The sequence below is a fragment of the Meles meles genome, chromosome 18, assembly GCF_922984935.1.
Source record: "Meles meles chromosome 18, mMelMel3.1 paternal haplotype, whole genome shotgun sequence".
Taxonomy (NCBI): domain Eukaryota; kingdom Metazoa; phylum Chordata; class Mammalia; order Carnivora; family Mustelidae; genus Meles; species Meles meles.
The window spans coordinates 1641216-1656849 of NC_060083.1; the positions used below are offsets into that span (position 1 = coordinate 1641216).

At 44.7% G+C, this 15634-nt stretch overlaps 1 protein-coding gene across 6 annotated transcripts in view; it reads right to left on the bottom strand.

The window, feature by feature from the left end:
- ULK2 (unc-51 like autophagy activating kinase 2) overlaps positions 1-15634 on the bottom strand; it is an 87832-nt gene that overhangs the window by 13666 nt on the left and 58532 nt on the right. For 5 of the 6 annotated variants that reach the window (XM_045984285.1, XM_045984286.1, XM_045984284.1 and 2 more), the window contains 6 exons: positions 13984-14121; positions 10447-10592; positions 8430-8510; positions 5885-6171; positions 4207-4394; positions 3504-3607 (listed from right to left, as the gene is read on the bottom strand). In XM_045984285.1, coding sequence (XP_045840241.1) covers positions 3504-3607; positions 4207-4394; positions 5885-6171; positions 8430-8510; positions 10447-10592; positions 13984-14121 — 944 coding nt within the window. The remainder of the gene's footprint in view (positions 1-3503; positions 3608-4206; positions 4395-5884; positions 6172-8429; positions 8511-10446; positions 10593-13983; positions 14122-15634) is intronic. The other variant, XM_045984289.1, reaches the window with a different exon arrangement.

Genomic DNA, 15634 nt, shown 5'->3' on the forward strand with positions numbered 1-15634 from the left:
AAAAAAGCAGAAAAGAATATTCAAATAAATAATGGCTGAAAATTTCTCAAGTCTGATGAAAAACATTAATCTGTCTATCCAAGAAGCTCACCAAACTCAACGGAAGATAAACTCAAAGAGAGCCACACCCAGAAACATCACAGTAAAACTGTAAAAGCCAAAGACTAGGAGACAACCTTCGGAGCGGTAAGAGGAAAATCACGTGTCACGTACAGAGGTTTCACTCAGTCTACAGCTCAATTTGGAAAGTACAGCCAACTTAACAATATTAAGTCTTCTGATCTATACATACGGGGTTTCTTTCCATTTATTTATAATTTGTTCCTAAGTATTTTACTATTTCTGATGGTATCTTACACAGAATTGTTTTCTTAACGTCACTTTCAGATGGTTTCTTGCCAGTGTATAAGAAATACAGTGGATTCTGGGGTCCTGATCTAGTACTCTGCAACGCTGCTGAGTTCGTTAGTTCAAATAGTTTTTTAGTGGATTACTTAGGACTTTCTACATACAAAATCATGCCATCTGTGAAGAGAGAGAGTTTTACTTCCTCCTTTCCAAGCTGCATGTTTCGTTTTTTGTTTTTGCTCCACTGCCCTGGTTAGAGCTTCTGCTACAATGTAGAACAGAAGTGGCAAGAAAGGGTATCTTTGTCCATGATCTGAGAGGGAAAATATTCAATCTTCCACCTTTAAATACGGTGTTACTTGTGCATTTTCCACAGATGCTATCAGGTGAGCAAATCCTACCTCTAGCATACTGAGTATTACGTATCACATGAACTGATTTTCATACGTGAATGCAACTTAGCAGTCTGGGGGAAAATTTCACTTCATGAAATTTCCATTTCACAGTGGAAACTCAAGGACCCAGAATAACCAAAACAATCTTGAAAATGAAGAACAAAGGACTCTCATTGCCTTGGTTACTATAAAGGTTTAATAATCAAGGCAGTATGGTACCAACACAATAAAAGACATATAGATTGGTGAAATAGAATTAGGACCCCCAAAGAAACACATTTATAGTCGACAGATTTTTCTTACAAGGCTAACAAAATAATGCAATATGGAAGAAAGAATAATCTTTGCCATAAACGGTGCTGGCACCACGGAGTACACACAAAAGAATGACGTCAGACCCCTCCATCACATCAGCCACAAGAAAGTCAGTTCAAGGGGAACACAGGTCTACATGTGAGAGTTAAGACACAAAACTCTCAGGAAGGAACAGAGAGTTAGGCAAGGGGGTCAGATGTTATTTAAGAAGCGGTACCTGGGGAAACCCAAAAAGAACACAGAGAAGGTTAGCTTAACTCCTGGCCGAGAAAACAAAAAAACCTTGTAATATTTGATTCGATTCCTGCTATGCAATATATCATGTCAGGGTTTCCAAAAAAAAAAAAAATTAAAATATATACTTAATGGTAAAAATAGTTTGATGAAACAGAGCAATCTTCATAACCAGACTCACATACAGCACAGACTGGAATTATCAGACTAAAAATTTAAAATAAATATGATTAATATGCTGAGGGCTCATTAGGGAAAAGTAAACAACATGTAAGAAGAGGCTGGTAGCATAAGCAGAGACAATGGAAACTTTACAAAAGAATCAAAAGGAAACATTATAAATCAAAATCACATAAGCAGAGAGAATGGAAACTCTACAAAAGAATCAAAAGGAAACATTATAAATCAAAATCACTGAAACAGAAATGAATAATGCATTTGACGAGCTCCCCAGTAGATGGACATGGCTCAGGAGAGAAACAGCCTGAAGATGAGCCAATATCAACTTCCCAAACTGGAAAGCAAATACAAGGAGGAATGAAAACAAAGACGGAATAGTCAAGAACTGTGGGACAACTACAGAAGTATAGCATATACGTAAAGGGAACATCAGAGGGAAGAGAGAGAAAGGAACAGAAGAAACATTTGTAGTTGTAATGATCGAGAATTTTCCAAAATTACTGACAGAACCAAACCACATATCCAGGAAGCTCAGAGAACACCAGCCAGGATGAATACCAAAAATACTACACCTAGACATATATTCAAACTGCACAGAAACAAAGACAAGGAAAAAATCTTGAAAGAAGCCAAAGAAACAGCACCTCACCTATAGACGAACAAGAGCAAGAATTACATTGGACTTCTCTTCAGAAACCATGCAAGCAAGAAAAGAGTGGACTAGTCTCTTTGGATTAGAAACCATGTTCAATCAGATATTTATGGTCCAGATTATTTCCTTCTTTGGATGCTAACGGGAGAGTCAATAAAAAATTATAGAGAAAATGAGAAAAGATTACCATGGTGAATCCCAAATTTAGGTGTATATAATATATAATAATCATGGGGAGAGTATTTTTTTTTTTTGAGATTTTATTTATTTATTTGAGAGAGAGAGCATGACTGGGGGCGGGGAGGGGCAGTGGGAGAGGGAGACAGTGGCTTCCTGCTGAGCGGGGAGCCTAATGTGGGGCTTGATCCCAGGATGCTGGGAGCATGACGTGAGCTGAAGGCAGACACTTAACCAACTGAGCCACTCAGGAACCCAGGAGTCTGTTAAAAGTACTGATTCCTAAAATCCATTCCCTGAAAATTTGGTTAAATGAGTCTGGGTTATGGTCCGCAACCTGCCCTTTTATTTTTGACAAGCAGTAATCCAAGTAATCTAGTTGTGGATCTGTGGACATAACAGTCCCTGAAACAACTATGAAAAAGGCCAGGGGATCTCAGTGACCTATGGTATTTTTTACAGGATCTACTCACTGTATAAGAAATGCTCAAGAGTACAAGTGTATTTAAGCTAACTTTGGTCAGTACTACCCCACCAATAAAAACCAATCTTGGGTCAGAATTCCTCCTAACTCATAACTGGTGATCATTAAGACACCCCACACCATCTGTCTTCATGTGCTAAGAAAAAAGATGAAGTGGCAGGGAGGGTGTGAACAGTCAGCAGAAGCAGATAGGTACAACAATTACTTTCTCCTGCCCTCCAACCCGGCCAAAGATGTGCATGGACTAACGTCTGGAAGCTGTAAATAGGCTACACTACATGGCAGAAGGTAATTAAAGTTGCAGATGGAACTGGCCTATATAAAGAGATTATCCTAGATTATCCAGTGGGTCCAACGGAACCACAAGGGTCCATTAAATGTAGAATAGGGAGGCAGGAGGTCGGAGTCTAGACTGGCCATTGCTGGCTTTCAAGATGGAAGGGGACCCCAAGCCAAGGAATGAGGGCAGTCTCTAGATGCTGGAAAACCCTAGGAAATGCATTCTCCCCTACAGCCTCCAGAAGGAATGCAGCCTTGTCAACATACTGATTTTAGCCCAGAGAAACCCACTGCAGGCCTCTGACCTCTGAAACTGCACAACACTACGTTTGTGTTGTTTTAGAAACAGCACGCTTGTGCTAATCTGTGGCAGCAGTAACAGCAAACCGATGTACATCCTAGCAAAGTACCTACCTAGAAAGAGACCCCATTTTCTTACCTATGTCCATTGGTCGTTCTGTATTTAAACTGTCCGTGCTGCCCTGGTGTCCACCTAAAGGTATCTTCGCTTGTTGGTCTGATAATTTCCCAGCACTGACAGATCTAGAAAGAAGGGATGATGCTCGTAATGGAAAGTATACTTTATTTTATTTATTTTTTATTTTTTTATTTGTCAGAGAAAGAGAGAGCACAAGCAGGCAGAGAGGCAGGCAGAGGCAGAGGGAGAAGCAGACTCCCTGCTGAGCAAGGAGCCCAGTGTGGGACTGGATTCCGGGGCCCTTGGGATCATGACCCGAGCTGAAGACAGAGGCCACCCAGGCCTCCCTGGAAAGTATACTATAAAAATCCCAGTATCTAAAATAGTAAGGGAGATTTAAGCCAAGCCACGAAAGGGTTAAAGGGAAGTCAGAATAAGGAGACAAAAAATAGATACCAGACAATTCAGGGCAGAGACGAACTTCAATAACCCAAACAAACAAAAAGCAGACATAGAACGTTCAGGAAATTGAGTGAGGACTCTGCATTCAGTTACAGGAAGCACCTGTGGTTTGCAGAGATTCTAAACGTATACAGTTCATATCCTTACGCAAGTGGCGTAGACCAGCTACTAGACTAATTTGGTGGGGTTCGTCTTTACCACAGACATATATGTACTGTTGCAGTTTTCACACTGAAGGCTGGGAGGAAATGGTGTCTTTTACCTGCCAAACACCGCTTTGTTCTGCTGCTCACGCTTCTGCCTCTCGCCGCCCTGAGCTAGGAGACAATGAGGGCACTCCCGTGGGTCACTCCCGTCTTTAGTCTGCCCTTCAGAGGGCCCGTGGCGAGTCACCAAGGCTAGCAGATTGGAAGACGCTTGCGTTTTAGGTATTTTGAAAGGAGCTGTGGTCTGAGGAAACACATGCAAGCTGGTCACTACACCGCGTGCAGCATTCAGAATTGTCAGACCTAAGTCAGACCAGGATTCACATCCTGACTCGTCCACTGACAGCCTCTGCGGCCGTGGACAGCTCACGCGTTCTCTCTGGCCTCAGCTTCCTTTCTTTGGGAATCCGTGGGGTAATGTATAAAAAACTTAGGCGGTGCCTGGCTCAAGGCAAGTCCTCCTTAAACGGTAGCTAGTCAGTATCACCGTGGATCTTTTCTATCAAGCACCGTAGCCCCCATCACGGCTTTGCTTTCTGTGGCCGACCCTGGTCTGGAAGCAGGTGATCCTCCTCCCGACACCCCTGCAGAAGGTCAGTGGTAGCCTGAGGCTCGGTCCCATGCCTGCTCCCGCCTCACTTCCGCTCCGCAGCCAGGCCTGCTCCCGCCTCCTGGGCTGCTCCTCCCTCTCCCTGTGCCCCTCCTGCAGCCACTTGTGCTTTCTCTCTCTCAAATAAATAATTGTTCAAAAGATTTTATTCATTTGACAGAGATCACAAGCAGGCAGAGAGGCAGGCAGAGAGAGAGGGAGAAGCAGGCTCCCCACTGAGCAGGGAGCCTGATGTGGGGCTTGATCCCAGGACCCTGGGATCATGACCTGAGCCGAAGGCAGATGCTTAACCGACTGAGCCACCCAGGCGCCCCAATAAATAAAATCTTAAAAACACTGCCCCATGATGATATATTCTATATATTCCGGGTGTATTTTGAGAGAGAGAGACCACATCCACTTGACTTTCATTGTGGCCTATTGTTACAACTGTTCTATTGTATTATTAGTTATGGTTATTATTGTCTCACCGTGCCTAACTTATAAATTAAACTTTGTCATACTATCTGTGGTTTCAGTCAACCGCAGAGTGTCTTGGAGCATATCCCTGGGGGATAAGGGGACGACTGTCGCGAGCTCAGCTAAGCTACCCCACAGCAGTGCGGACTCTGCGTCACTGTCAGCTGCAGGGCCTTAAACGGACACCGGCCCCGCATGCAAGAGCAGGCCCTCGAGAGCAGACTGCGGTCACAAGTACATGTGAATTCTGGAGACGACTCCTCCAACACCCCTGGTGGTCTAGTCTCCCCCATCCCCCTTGCTTTCCCCTTGCATGTTTTGCACACACAAAGACTCCTGTGGAGCTTACTAGAATCCCATTTCTTCGGCTCAAACTGACCAATCCTGCTTTAGCTCAGGAACCCCAAAGTCCTCCATCCCGGACCCTAATTAAGGCATGTGCCCCGGGTCCTGTCTCTGTCTGCACCTGCCTGGAAGTCCCCGTGCAGCCTCTTGAGGCATGCCAGGTACTTCCGCCAAGACACGTGAGCAATGGACTTCTCTGTTCCAGTCTCTCTGGTGGTCTGCTGCTGGACCTGAGCTCACCACACAGTGCGTCCCGCTCCACGTAAGCAACGTTAACTGAGCCAAGTCGTCACGCCGACTAAAGAGCTTAACGAACACACCTTAGTAGGAGAGCCAATGATGGTCGGTAAAGGAGTTTTAAAGAACCAGTCCGAACTGCGAGGAGAGGACCCCGTGTGCTTGGTGGGCGAGGTTCCGAGGCTGCCGGGCCGACTGGGCTGAGGTGAGCAGCTGTACCCAGCCCCGGCGTGGGACGGGCACACAGGGTCCGAGTGCTGCTTTCTGAGTTTCTGCTTGTTCTGGTAGATGTCGGTGAGGGTCGGGGCGCTCTGCAGCCTAGCACCCGACAGGAGAGACTGCGGCGACGGGGCTGGCGGCACTGGGGAGCCTGCCACAGACACACACGCGGGTTAACCCAGAGCACAGACCGACACTGAAGAGTCAGAGGACAGGACTCGAAACGGGAAGTCCCAAGAATGTCATGTTCTTCGGGAGATATTTTAAAAATTGTCTATTTGGCAGGAGATGATTTGGGGGATAGTTCGTAATGGCAGAGGGTACATTAGCCACTCTGAGCAGCAGCTAGCAGATAACTCCAATTAGCACAAGAGAACTACATCATAAATGATCAATGTCAATAAAAACTACAAAACCTGGGTGCCTCAGTTGGTTAAGCGACGGCCTTCAGCTTAGCTCATAATCCTGGAGTCCCGGGATCGAGTCCCACATCAGACTCCCTGCTGAGTCAGCTTCTCTCACTGACTTCTCTCCTCTCATGTTCTCGCTCTCATTCTCTCTCTGTGTCAAATAAATACTTAAAAAAAAAACAAAACTATGAAAACCTCTGTTGAACCGCAACCAAATGATTTCTACTTTTTATGTGAATGCATACTTGGGGATATCAATGTATTACTCTCTTTTCTCACCTAGCAGCTAAAAGAAACTTTTCAAACCAATCCAGAATAACCCTTTATCTAATTAGATAATACACTTTTCTGGGATTTTATTTTACTTGTCTAAAAATCACAAGCATATATGGATAACTTAATTATTTTTATTAGCCTCATGAATGAAATTCATTTGTAACCGAAAGCATCCCTGTTCTCCACAAAGAAAACCCCCGTCCACAGGAATTCTTGCCTCCTCAGGGGACACCGCAGTAAGAGCCCGAGAAATAGGGTCCTGATATGGTGAACGGCTGGCTATGGCAAGAGGACTGCCCCGCACACACCTTGTTGCCAAACTTCAGGTCTACTAAGCCCAGTTACAAATTCTTTGGAGCTTGTTGCAAGCCAAACTACCACCAATAATTTATAGGTACAGACCTATAACCATAATCTTTCCAAAAAAGCAAATTGGAGCTTTTGCTACTGACCACTTCTAGCCTGCCTGTGCTCTCTCTTTCTCTGACAAAAAAATAAAAAGTAAATAAAATAAAGTAGGGAGGGGGGTGGGGAGAGAGGGGTGGGGTTATGGATATTGGGGAGGGTACGTGCTATGGTGGGTGCTGTGAAGTGTGTAAACCTGGCGATTCACAGACCTGTACCCCTGGGGATAAAAATACATTATATGTTTATAAAAAAATAAGAAATAAAAAATTTAAAAAATAAAAATAAAGTATACTTTCCATTATGAACATCGTCCCTTCTTTCTAGATCTGTCGGTGCTGGGAAATTATCAGACCAACAAGCGAAGATACCTTTAGGTGGACATCAGGGCAGCACGGACAGTTTAAATACAGAACGACCAAAAGCCTAATCTCATCCTAAATCTGGTATTTAATCTTTCAGAACTGGGTTCTGCCGTCTGTGTGTGTATGCGTATATATGCATAAATATGTGCATATAAATAAATAAAATTAGTAGCAGAATGTTACAAATCTGGAGAAAGTTATCTAAGATTTATTTTTAGGGAAATACAAAATGTGAAAAACTGAAAAACTAAGAAAAGGTGCTTTTCTCAGTGACACTGGATTCCTTTAATTGGCCAACTCCTCAAATTCACATATAAAATTTGACTAATAAAAGTGTGATTTGCACATCTTTTCAGGCATATATGTATTTTATATTAAAGCAAATAAACCGTATTTCTTGTTTATCTCATGCTTAACTAGCAGCTATTATCAAGAACAGTATTAATCAAAGGAATAAAATTTCATTTTCTAGATGGGTTTTCTTTCCTTTTTTTTTTTTCTTTAAAAGACTTTATTTATTTACTTGACAGAGAGACAGTGAGAGAGGGAACATAAGCCAGGAGGCTGGGTGGGAGGTGGGAGAGGGAGAAGCAGGCTTCCTGCTGAGCAGGGAGCCCAACACAGAGCTCAATCCCAGGACCCTGGATCACCACCTGAGCCCAAGGCAGAAACCAACGGAGCCACCCAGGTGCCCCTAGATCAGTTTTTATTATCTATGCGACAATGACCAAAATTTAGCTCAGTTAATTAATTCCCCAGAGAAAAGATACCCAAAGGAGATGTTTGATTAACTATATGATATCCTAAAGCCTATTAGACCAAGATTCTAGAAAGTAGGACAAGAGACAGAATATTTCCTATCAGTTCTATTCCTTTGGTAAGACTAGAAAAACATAACTCAAATCCACTTATAACAGGATTAAAATTATTAATATGCCAAACAGATCTCCTACCTGATGAGTTTCTACTCCTGGACTCGTGACCCTGAGGATGCCCACAGCAGCACTGACTCAGCTGCTCCGGAATGGTCCCAACTGTGAGCAGGGAAACGGGAAAGGAACGAGAGGTGATTCAAAACCAGTGCCCGAAGGAGCAGGTGAGCCGCGCACCAGCTGCCCCGTACATGACAGTCGGCCAAGCCGGGGGAGCAAAGCTTTATTTCAGCGGGCACTTACTGACCCGCGGCGGGGGGCGGGGCACACAGCCATCTAAAGAACCACCGAATCAGTCTTGAACCGAGGGCGGCAGGAAAGAAAGCCACGGGAACAGACCAATGCCGGCAACCGGTAGGTCAGTCCAGACCGAGAGGGACGGAGCTGGCGGTGTTGGAGGCTGCGGAGCTGCAGGGGCCCAGCCAGCGGACCGCGCAGCGCGGATGGCCCAGCTGCTGTCCCAGCTGCTGTCCCAGCTGCTGTCCCTTGCACCCACCACGCTCCTGCCGCCCGTCCCAAGCCTTGCTCCGCCAGGCTGCTCGCCGCCAACACCCGCACGTGGACGCGGCATTCGTTCAGGCTGGTTCAAGCAGGTCAGGGAATCTGGACCATCTAGTGCTTGGGGACACCCCCGCGGCCCGGCTAAAACGTCCTCAGAATTCAGTCACTCTGGTCACTCCAGTCACGGCTCCTGGGCCCACTCCTCCTACCTCCCCCTCTCCCTCCCAGGGGTCAGGGCTACAAGGAGGTCTGAAGGGGCTAAGCCAGAGCCCGCCTCTCCCTGCCCCCCTGCACCCATCACAGGCGCCTCCCCCGTCGTTCTGGCACGTCTCTGCAGCTCCCTTCCCTGCATCCCCCTCTGAGAGCCCCAACCAGCCGGAGGAGGGGCTGGGAGAGCCCAGGGAGATGCAGCCCGCGAGACGGAGGTCTGTCACCAGGTGGTGACCCAGGCAAGCAAAGGTTAGAGCCCGAGGAGGGGCCTTTTCCTTGAGGGCAAGGTCAAGGCCTGGCCCTTGTCTCGGGAGACCCTGAGGTGCCTCAGGAGCTGCTGAGGCGGTGAGGGAGGGCCAGGATTTTGTTCGGGAAGATTTTTCAGCCGAACAGCAGCTTCAGAACCACTGCAATAGGCGTGGTGATACACAGTTTTAAAAACATGATCATTATGGTGGGGTTTTTGGAATCAGGGCTCCTGGGCATTCTTCAATCCTTCTCTCTCTGCCTCCTCTTGGAATTTCTTCACGTTCCCTACTCTCACCTCGGCAGTTTTGCCTGAGAGTGGAGCCCTTTACAGGGGTATGAAAATCTACCTTTTAGAAGTAAAAAAATATTTATCTATTTATGTGGGGGGCCCAGTTTGAGACCTGCTGCCCCAGGGCCCTCTCTGCCCCCGACCCTGCTCCGCCCCGCGACACCGGTGCCATCTCCCAGACTCTGCAGTCTCAGCGGCTGTGGCCTGTCTGGCATGTTTTCTGAAGTTGGAGCATTTTGTCTCCCAGTTCATGAAAACTGTGGTTGTAGGTTCGTTTTTCTGTTTGTTTGGGGTTTTGTTGCCCAGGCTGTGGGGCTGCTGTGCGGGGATCCCCCCTGTGCTGTGCAGACTTCCCAGGCGAGGTGGAAAGACCCGGGCTGAAGCTGCCACCATCTTCCTCCCAGAGCCGGAAGGCCCCCGGGGGACCGAAGCCAGCGCTGCTGTACACACGAGTGTCTCTTAATCCTCACAAATCTGAGCGGTCAGTAGGGTAGGTGTTTCATGCAATTATTATCTAGGGTTTCTGATTTTGTGCGTTCGGAGCCCAAACCCAGTGGAGATACTTTTTATCCATGAGATCCATTTTACATTTCCAACGTGGTCCCGACAAAGACGTACGTATCGGGGGATGCTGACGCGGGCCGCGGAGAAGGTAGAGAGTGGGCGGTAGGATATGGCTCCCCATCAGCTGAAACTCACTGCCAGCGTGAGCCACTACTCCTAAAGGCAGTGTCATGTCAGATCGGCCACAGCGGAAAAAGGTGAAAACAAGAGTTCCACTCTCCTTACCCAAAGGGGAAGGTGAGTAAGGCCTGGAAGACCCAGTGGAGAGTCTCCGTCCGACTGTCTGCACTGTGTCTGCGGGCGCCGGGGAGCAGGATCCCGGCCGGAGGAAGCCCAGTGGGCTGGTGTTAGACCTTCGTACCACTGCAGATCTGAAAAGAAAAAAAAAATGACTCCCTCTCTGGCAGCTTCTGGGCTCTCTTTCTTTTTTTCTAAAACTTCCTTAACAACATGTCATGGAGCAGAATTTTTAAAAAAGTATGTAGTGTAGTCACATGGAACAAACAGAAAACGTATGAGAATATATGACGTGAAGTCTCCCTCCCATTCTTCTATTCTGTCTGCCTACTTCTCGACACTCCCTCACTCCTACTCCAAAGGTTACCACTATTTTTAGTTTCTAATATATCCTTTCAGAATTCCTGAAGTCATATACAAGCAAACATATAATCTTATTTTCATCTTGCTTTAACAAAGGTAATGTATACCATACCAACTATTTTCTTTTTTTTTGTTTGTTTTAGGTTCCCTTTATACACTTAAAAAAATTACTGAATATACCAGAATTTTTTTTTTTTTTAAGAGAGGGAGAGAGAGGGGATTGGAGGTGGAGGGACAGAGGAAAAGAGAGAATCTTCAGCAGGTTCCACACCCAGCACAGAGACAAACACAGGGCTTGATCTCAGGACCATGAGATCATGACCTGAGCTGAAATCAAGAGTCAGATGCTTAAATGACTGAACGACCCAGGCGCCCCTATCCCAGAGTTTTTATTTATAAAACTTGAATCTACTGAGACTTACTGTATGAGAAGCTAAAACTGAAGAAAACTGGTAATTAATAATTCATTAAAAGGAATAAACATTACATGTAATGTAAGATTATGAAAATTAATTGTATTTTCTAAACAAAATTAATTCATGAGAAGCACGACACTGTTTTACGTGTTTTAAAATCTCTAACGTCTGGCTCAGTAGTTGGATTCTCAGAATTGTTTCCGCACTCAATCTTTTCTGTAGCACATAAATGCGGGGACATGCAGAGAGAAAATCCAGCCTTACACAGACATGTAGCCAGAAAAGGGAGGAATATTTTGGTAGCCTCTTCAGATTTCTGTGATGCTTGTCTTTGAGACTACAACAAAACTCAGCCATTGGACTCCTGGGAGATCTAGAAGAATCATTGCAATGTGGAGTCTGAAACCATGCCAATGAAATTTTGTTTTACACTAGGCTCTAATCCTTTGCAAGGTATCTTGTGCTTGGACTAGATTTTTTATCCACGCAGGATTTTTAAACACTTGGCATTTTGAATGAATATATGCAGATATTCCAAATGCTGACATGTTACACAGTATCAAAGAGTCGCATCCACAACAAAAGATCGCCACAAATCTTAACAGAAGTGGCCGTCAAGGCATAAGAGAAGCTGTCAAGATCACAGTGGTGAATATGGTGAGTGTATTTTCAAAAATTCTAATTTTTGCTCAAGAGCTCAAATTTTATGTCACTTGTTTCCTAGGAACGGCAGACGTCGTCCAACTGTTTTCATCAAAACGGCTGCCCGATGCCCACTGATAGCTCACTGGGAGCTTGTCCGCTGTTCTTCCATGAAAAAATGGAGTCCATGAAAAACAGGGCAAGTTCAACGTGCAACTGAACCAATCACGCAAGTGCTTTCCTTAAGAGAACTACTCCAATGTGCACCAGAAGAGCTTTATGCCCACAAGCTACTCAAGGTTGCGATTTTCAAAGAGAAACAGTAACTTGTACTGCTTCCTTAAAGATTCCTTGGTACCACTCGTGCGTGGTGGCAAAAGATCTGAAAAGCCACGGTGCATCCGGGTGCCACTCCCTGGACGCATTCTAAGGCACCAGCAGTTTGCACGTCACTGCTTCTGTATCATTAGTGCGTCTGTCAACATTGCAAAAAAAAGCAGAGTGTCCCAGTATCATTATGAAAACAGTCTTGACCTCACGAACCTCTCAAAAGGGAGTCACACACAAACCACACTTTGAAAACCACTGCTAAATCTGCTATCACTTTGCTCTTCTCATTTTATAATATACCTTGGAAATTTTTCTACCTCAGTACAGAGAGAGCTTCCTTCCTCTTCAAGGAAGGTGCTCCACGGTCACAGGCGGACGTTGAGGACTCAGTCACTTACTGGTGGGCACTTGGCTTCTTTCTCATCCTCTGCTATTATCAAATTAACAACCTGTATATATGTAGCTTCATACACAGGCAGGCACTGTGTAGCTACAGAATAAGCTACCAGAAGTTCAAGTGCTGGGCTCAAAAGATATATGCATTAATAATTTTCACAGGTTTTGTGCCAAAACATCCTCTGTAGAAAGTTCTCATGAATTTCCATCTCATCCTATGACAGTGTGAATCTTTTTCCATTCATTGAATTATGCATTTGGTGAGCCCTTGTAATCTAAAATCTTCTACTCTCCAATTCTAGAAAACTTTTTCTTATTTCCTGGAAATTTTCTTCTTCACCTTGTTCTTTCTGGAACGCCCACATTCCCTAATGCTGGGTGAGTATTTTTATTCATAGTTTCCATCATCTTTACTTGATTCATCTATTTCAGACACAGCCTCAACTTCATCTTTCAACATTTGTTTTTACTTTTTTCAGTTATGTTTTGGGATGTCCAAGAGGCCTTTTTGACGTTGATTGTTTTCAACAGCATTCTGTTCTAATGTATGGATGCAGTCTCTACCCTACTTCTCAGGGTACACATTTTCCACATAAGTTTTCTTTTCTTTGTATTCTTGCTATTCGTCCAGATTGCACTTTTTTGTCTTCAGCCTTACGCCTCACTTGCAGCCCTGCCTTCCCTGAGCTCTGGGGGCTGGGGTCTCGGGGGCACCGTGGGGCACTGTGACGCCGGCCCTACTATAGTGGGCGCCCCCTTTCATCTTGTTTCTGTTTTCCAGAAAGGTGCTGAAACCTCTCATCCACTGAGCATGTGTTCTTATCTGACTTATCTCTGTGGACTTAGACCTTTTCATTCTTGCTACGTTAGTGGGGTTTCAGGATGTGGAGGAAATAAATAATATGTAAATGAGTACAACCAGTGAGGTTTCATCTTTAATAAGTTCTTCCTTAATTCTTAAGAATTATTAAATATACACATCCTACTACATCATCCAGCTATGCTTAACCACCATTTAAATAGATTCATTACAGGGATACCTGGGTGGCTCGGTGGGTTAAGCCTCTGTCTTCGGCTCAGGTCAGGATCTCAGGGTCCTGGGATCGAGTCCCGCATAGGGCTCTCTGCTCAGCAGAGAGTCTGCTTCCCCCCCTCTCTCTCTGCCTGCCTCTCTGCCTACTTGTGATTTGTCCATCAAATAAATAAATAAAATCTTTTTAAAAAAATAGATTCATTACAGAAGTTTTTGATTCTTCAGTTTTGTACACCTCCACGATACACACAGGGAAGAGATTATGTTAAACCATGGAAAGTAACACATCTTTCAAAAACAGCACATTTTTTAAAAGAAAAAGAAGGGGAAAAAATACAAGTTTACCTTGGAGAACCATGTAGATTTGTGCCAGAGCTGGCCGGAGATGTAAGATTCTGCTCTATGCGCTGGTAATTCCTTATCTGAGTAGGAACTGGAATTGGTGCTGTCTCACTGTGAGGCGACACACTGGGCTGACTCTGACTGCAACGATCATGGATTGAAAAAGGAAAGAAATCCAAGTGAGACTGTTTCTTTCATTTGACACCTTGGTGATATTTAGAGAAAATTCTAGAAGAGACCAAATGATCATGTTCATGTAAATCAAAAATGATCATCTCAATAATAAGGCCGGGGAGTCAAGATGGCGGGGAAGTAGGAGGAGGCGCCTTTTCAACCTGTACCCTAAAGTGAGCTGATTACCTACCAAAGAACTCCGACCACCCACGAAATCAGCCTGAGATCAGAATTATACACGTCTGGATCTCTACAGGAGCAGAAGACGCCAGTGGCAGAAGCGTTCCAGGGTGCACATTGACTGCACCACAATCGATAAGTCCAGCTGCATCTGTTCAGTCATCTCTTACCAAAATGACTAGGAGGAGGAATACCCAACAGAAGAAAAATACAGAGGATGGACCTTCTGCAACAGAGCTAATGGCTATCGACATAGACAATATGTCAGAAAAGGAATTCAGACTAACAATTATCCAGGCAATAGCTAGGTTGGAGAAAGCCATGGATGACCAAACAGAATTGATTAGGGCAGAACTGAAAGCCACCAGGGATGATGTTCACAATGTTAGGGCAGAACTGAAAGCCACCAGGGATGATGTTCAAAATGCTTTCAATGAGTTCCAATCTAATCTAAATTCTCTAAAAGCTAGGGTAACTGAGACAGAAGATAGAATTAGTGATCTGGAGGACAAACAGATAGAGAGAAAGGATCAGGAGGAAGCCTGGAACAAACAGCTCAGAAGCCACGAAAACAGAATCAGGGAAATAAACGATGCCATGAAACGTTCCAACGTCAGAATTATTGGAATCTCTGAAGGGGAGGAAAAAGAAAGAAGTCTAGAAGATATAGTGGAAGAAGTTGCCTATGAAAATTTTCCCAATCTCACGAATGGAAACAACGTTCATGTACTAGAGGCAGAGAGATTTCCTCCCAAGATTTTAAATTCTCGAAAGTCCTCACGACACCTTATAGTTAGAATGAGGAATTATGTTTCAAGAGAGACCCTCTTAAAAGCAGCTAGGACAAAGAAGCTCCTTACATACAGAGGAAAGCCCATTAGAATAACGTCAGACCTGTCCACAGAGACCTGGCAAGCCAGGAAGGGCTGGCAAAATATATTCAGAGTACTAAATGAGAAGAACATGCAACCAAGAATACTCTATCCAGCAAGACTGACATTTAAAATGGATGGAGAGATAAAGAGTTTCCAAGACCGGCAAGGCTTAAGAGACTATGCAACCACCAAGCCGATACTGCAGGAAATATTAAGGGGGGTCCTATAAAAGAGAAAAAATCCTAAGAATATCATTGAACAGAAATATAGAAACAATCTACAGACAGAAAGACTTCAAAGGCAACACGATGTCAATAAAAACCTATCTCTCAATAATAACTCTCAATGTGAATGGCCTAAATGCGCCCATAAAACGACACAGGGTTGCAGATTGGATAAAACGACAGGACCCATCCATATGTTGT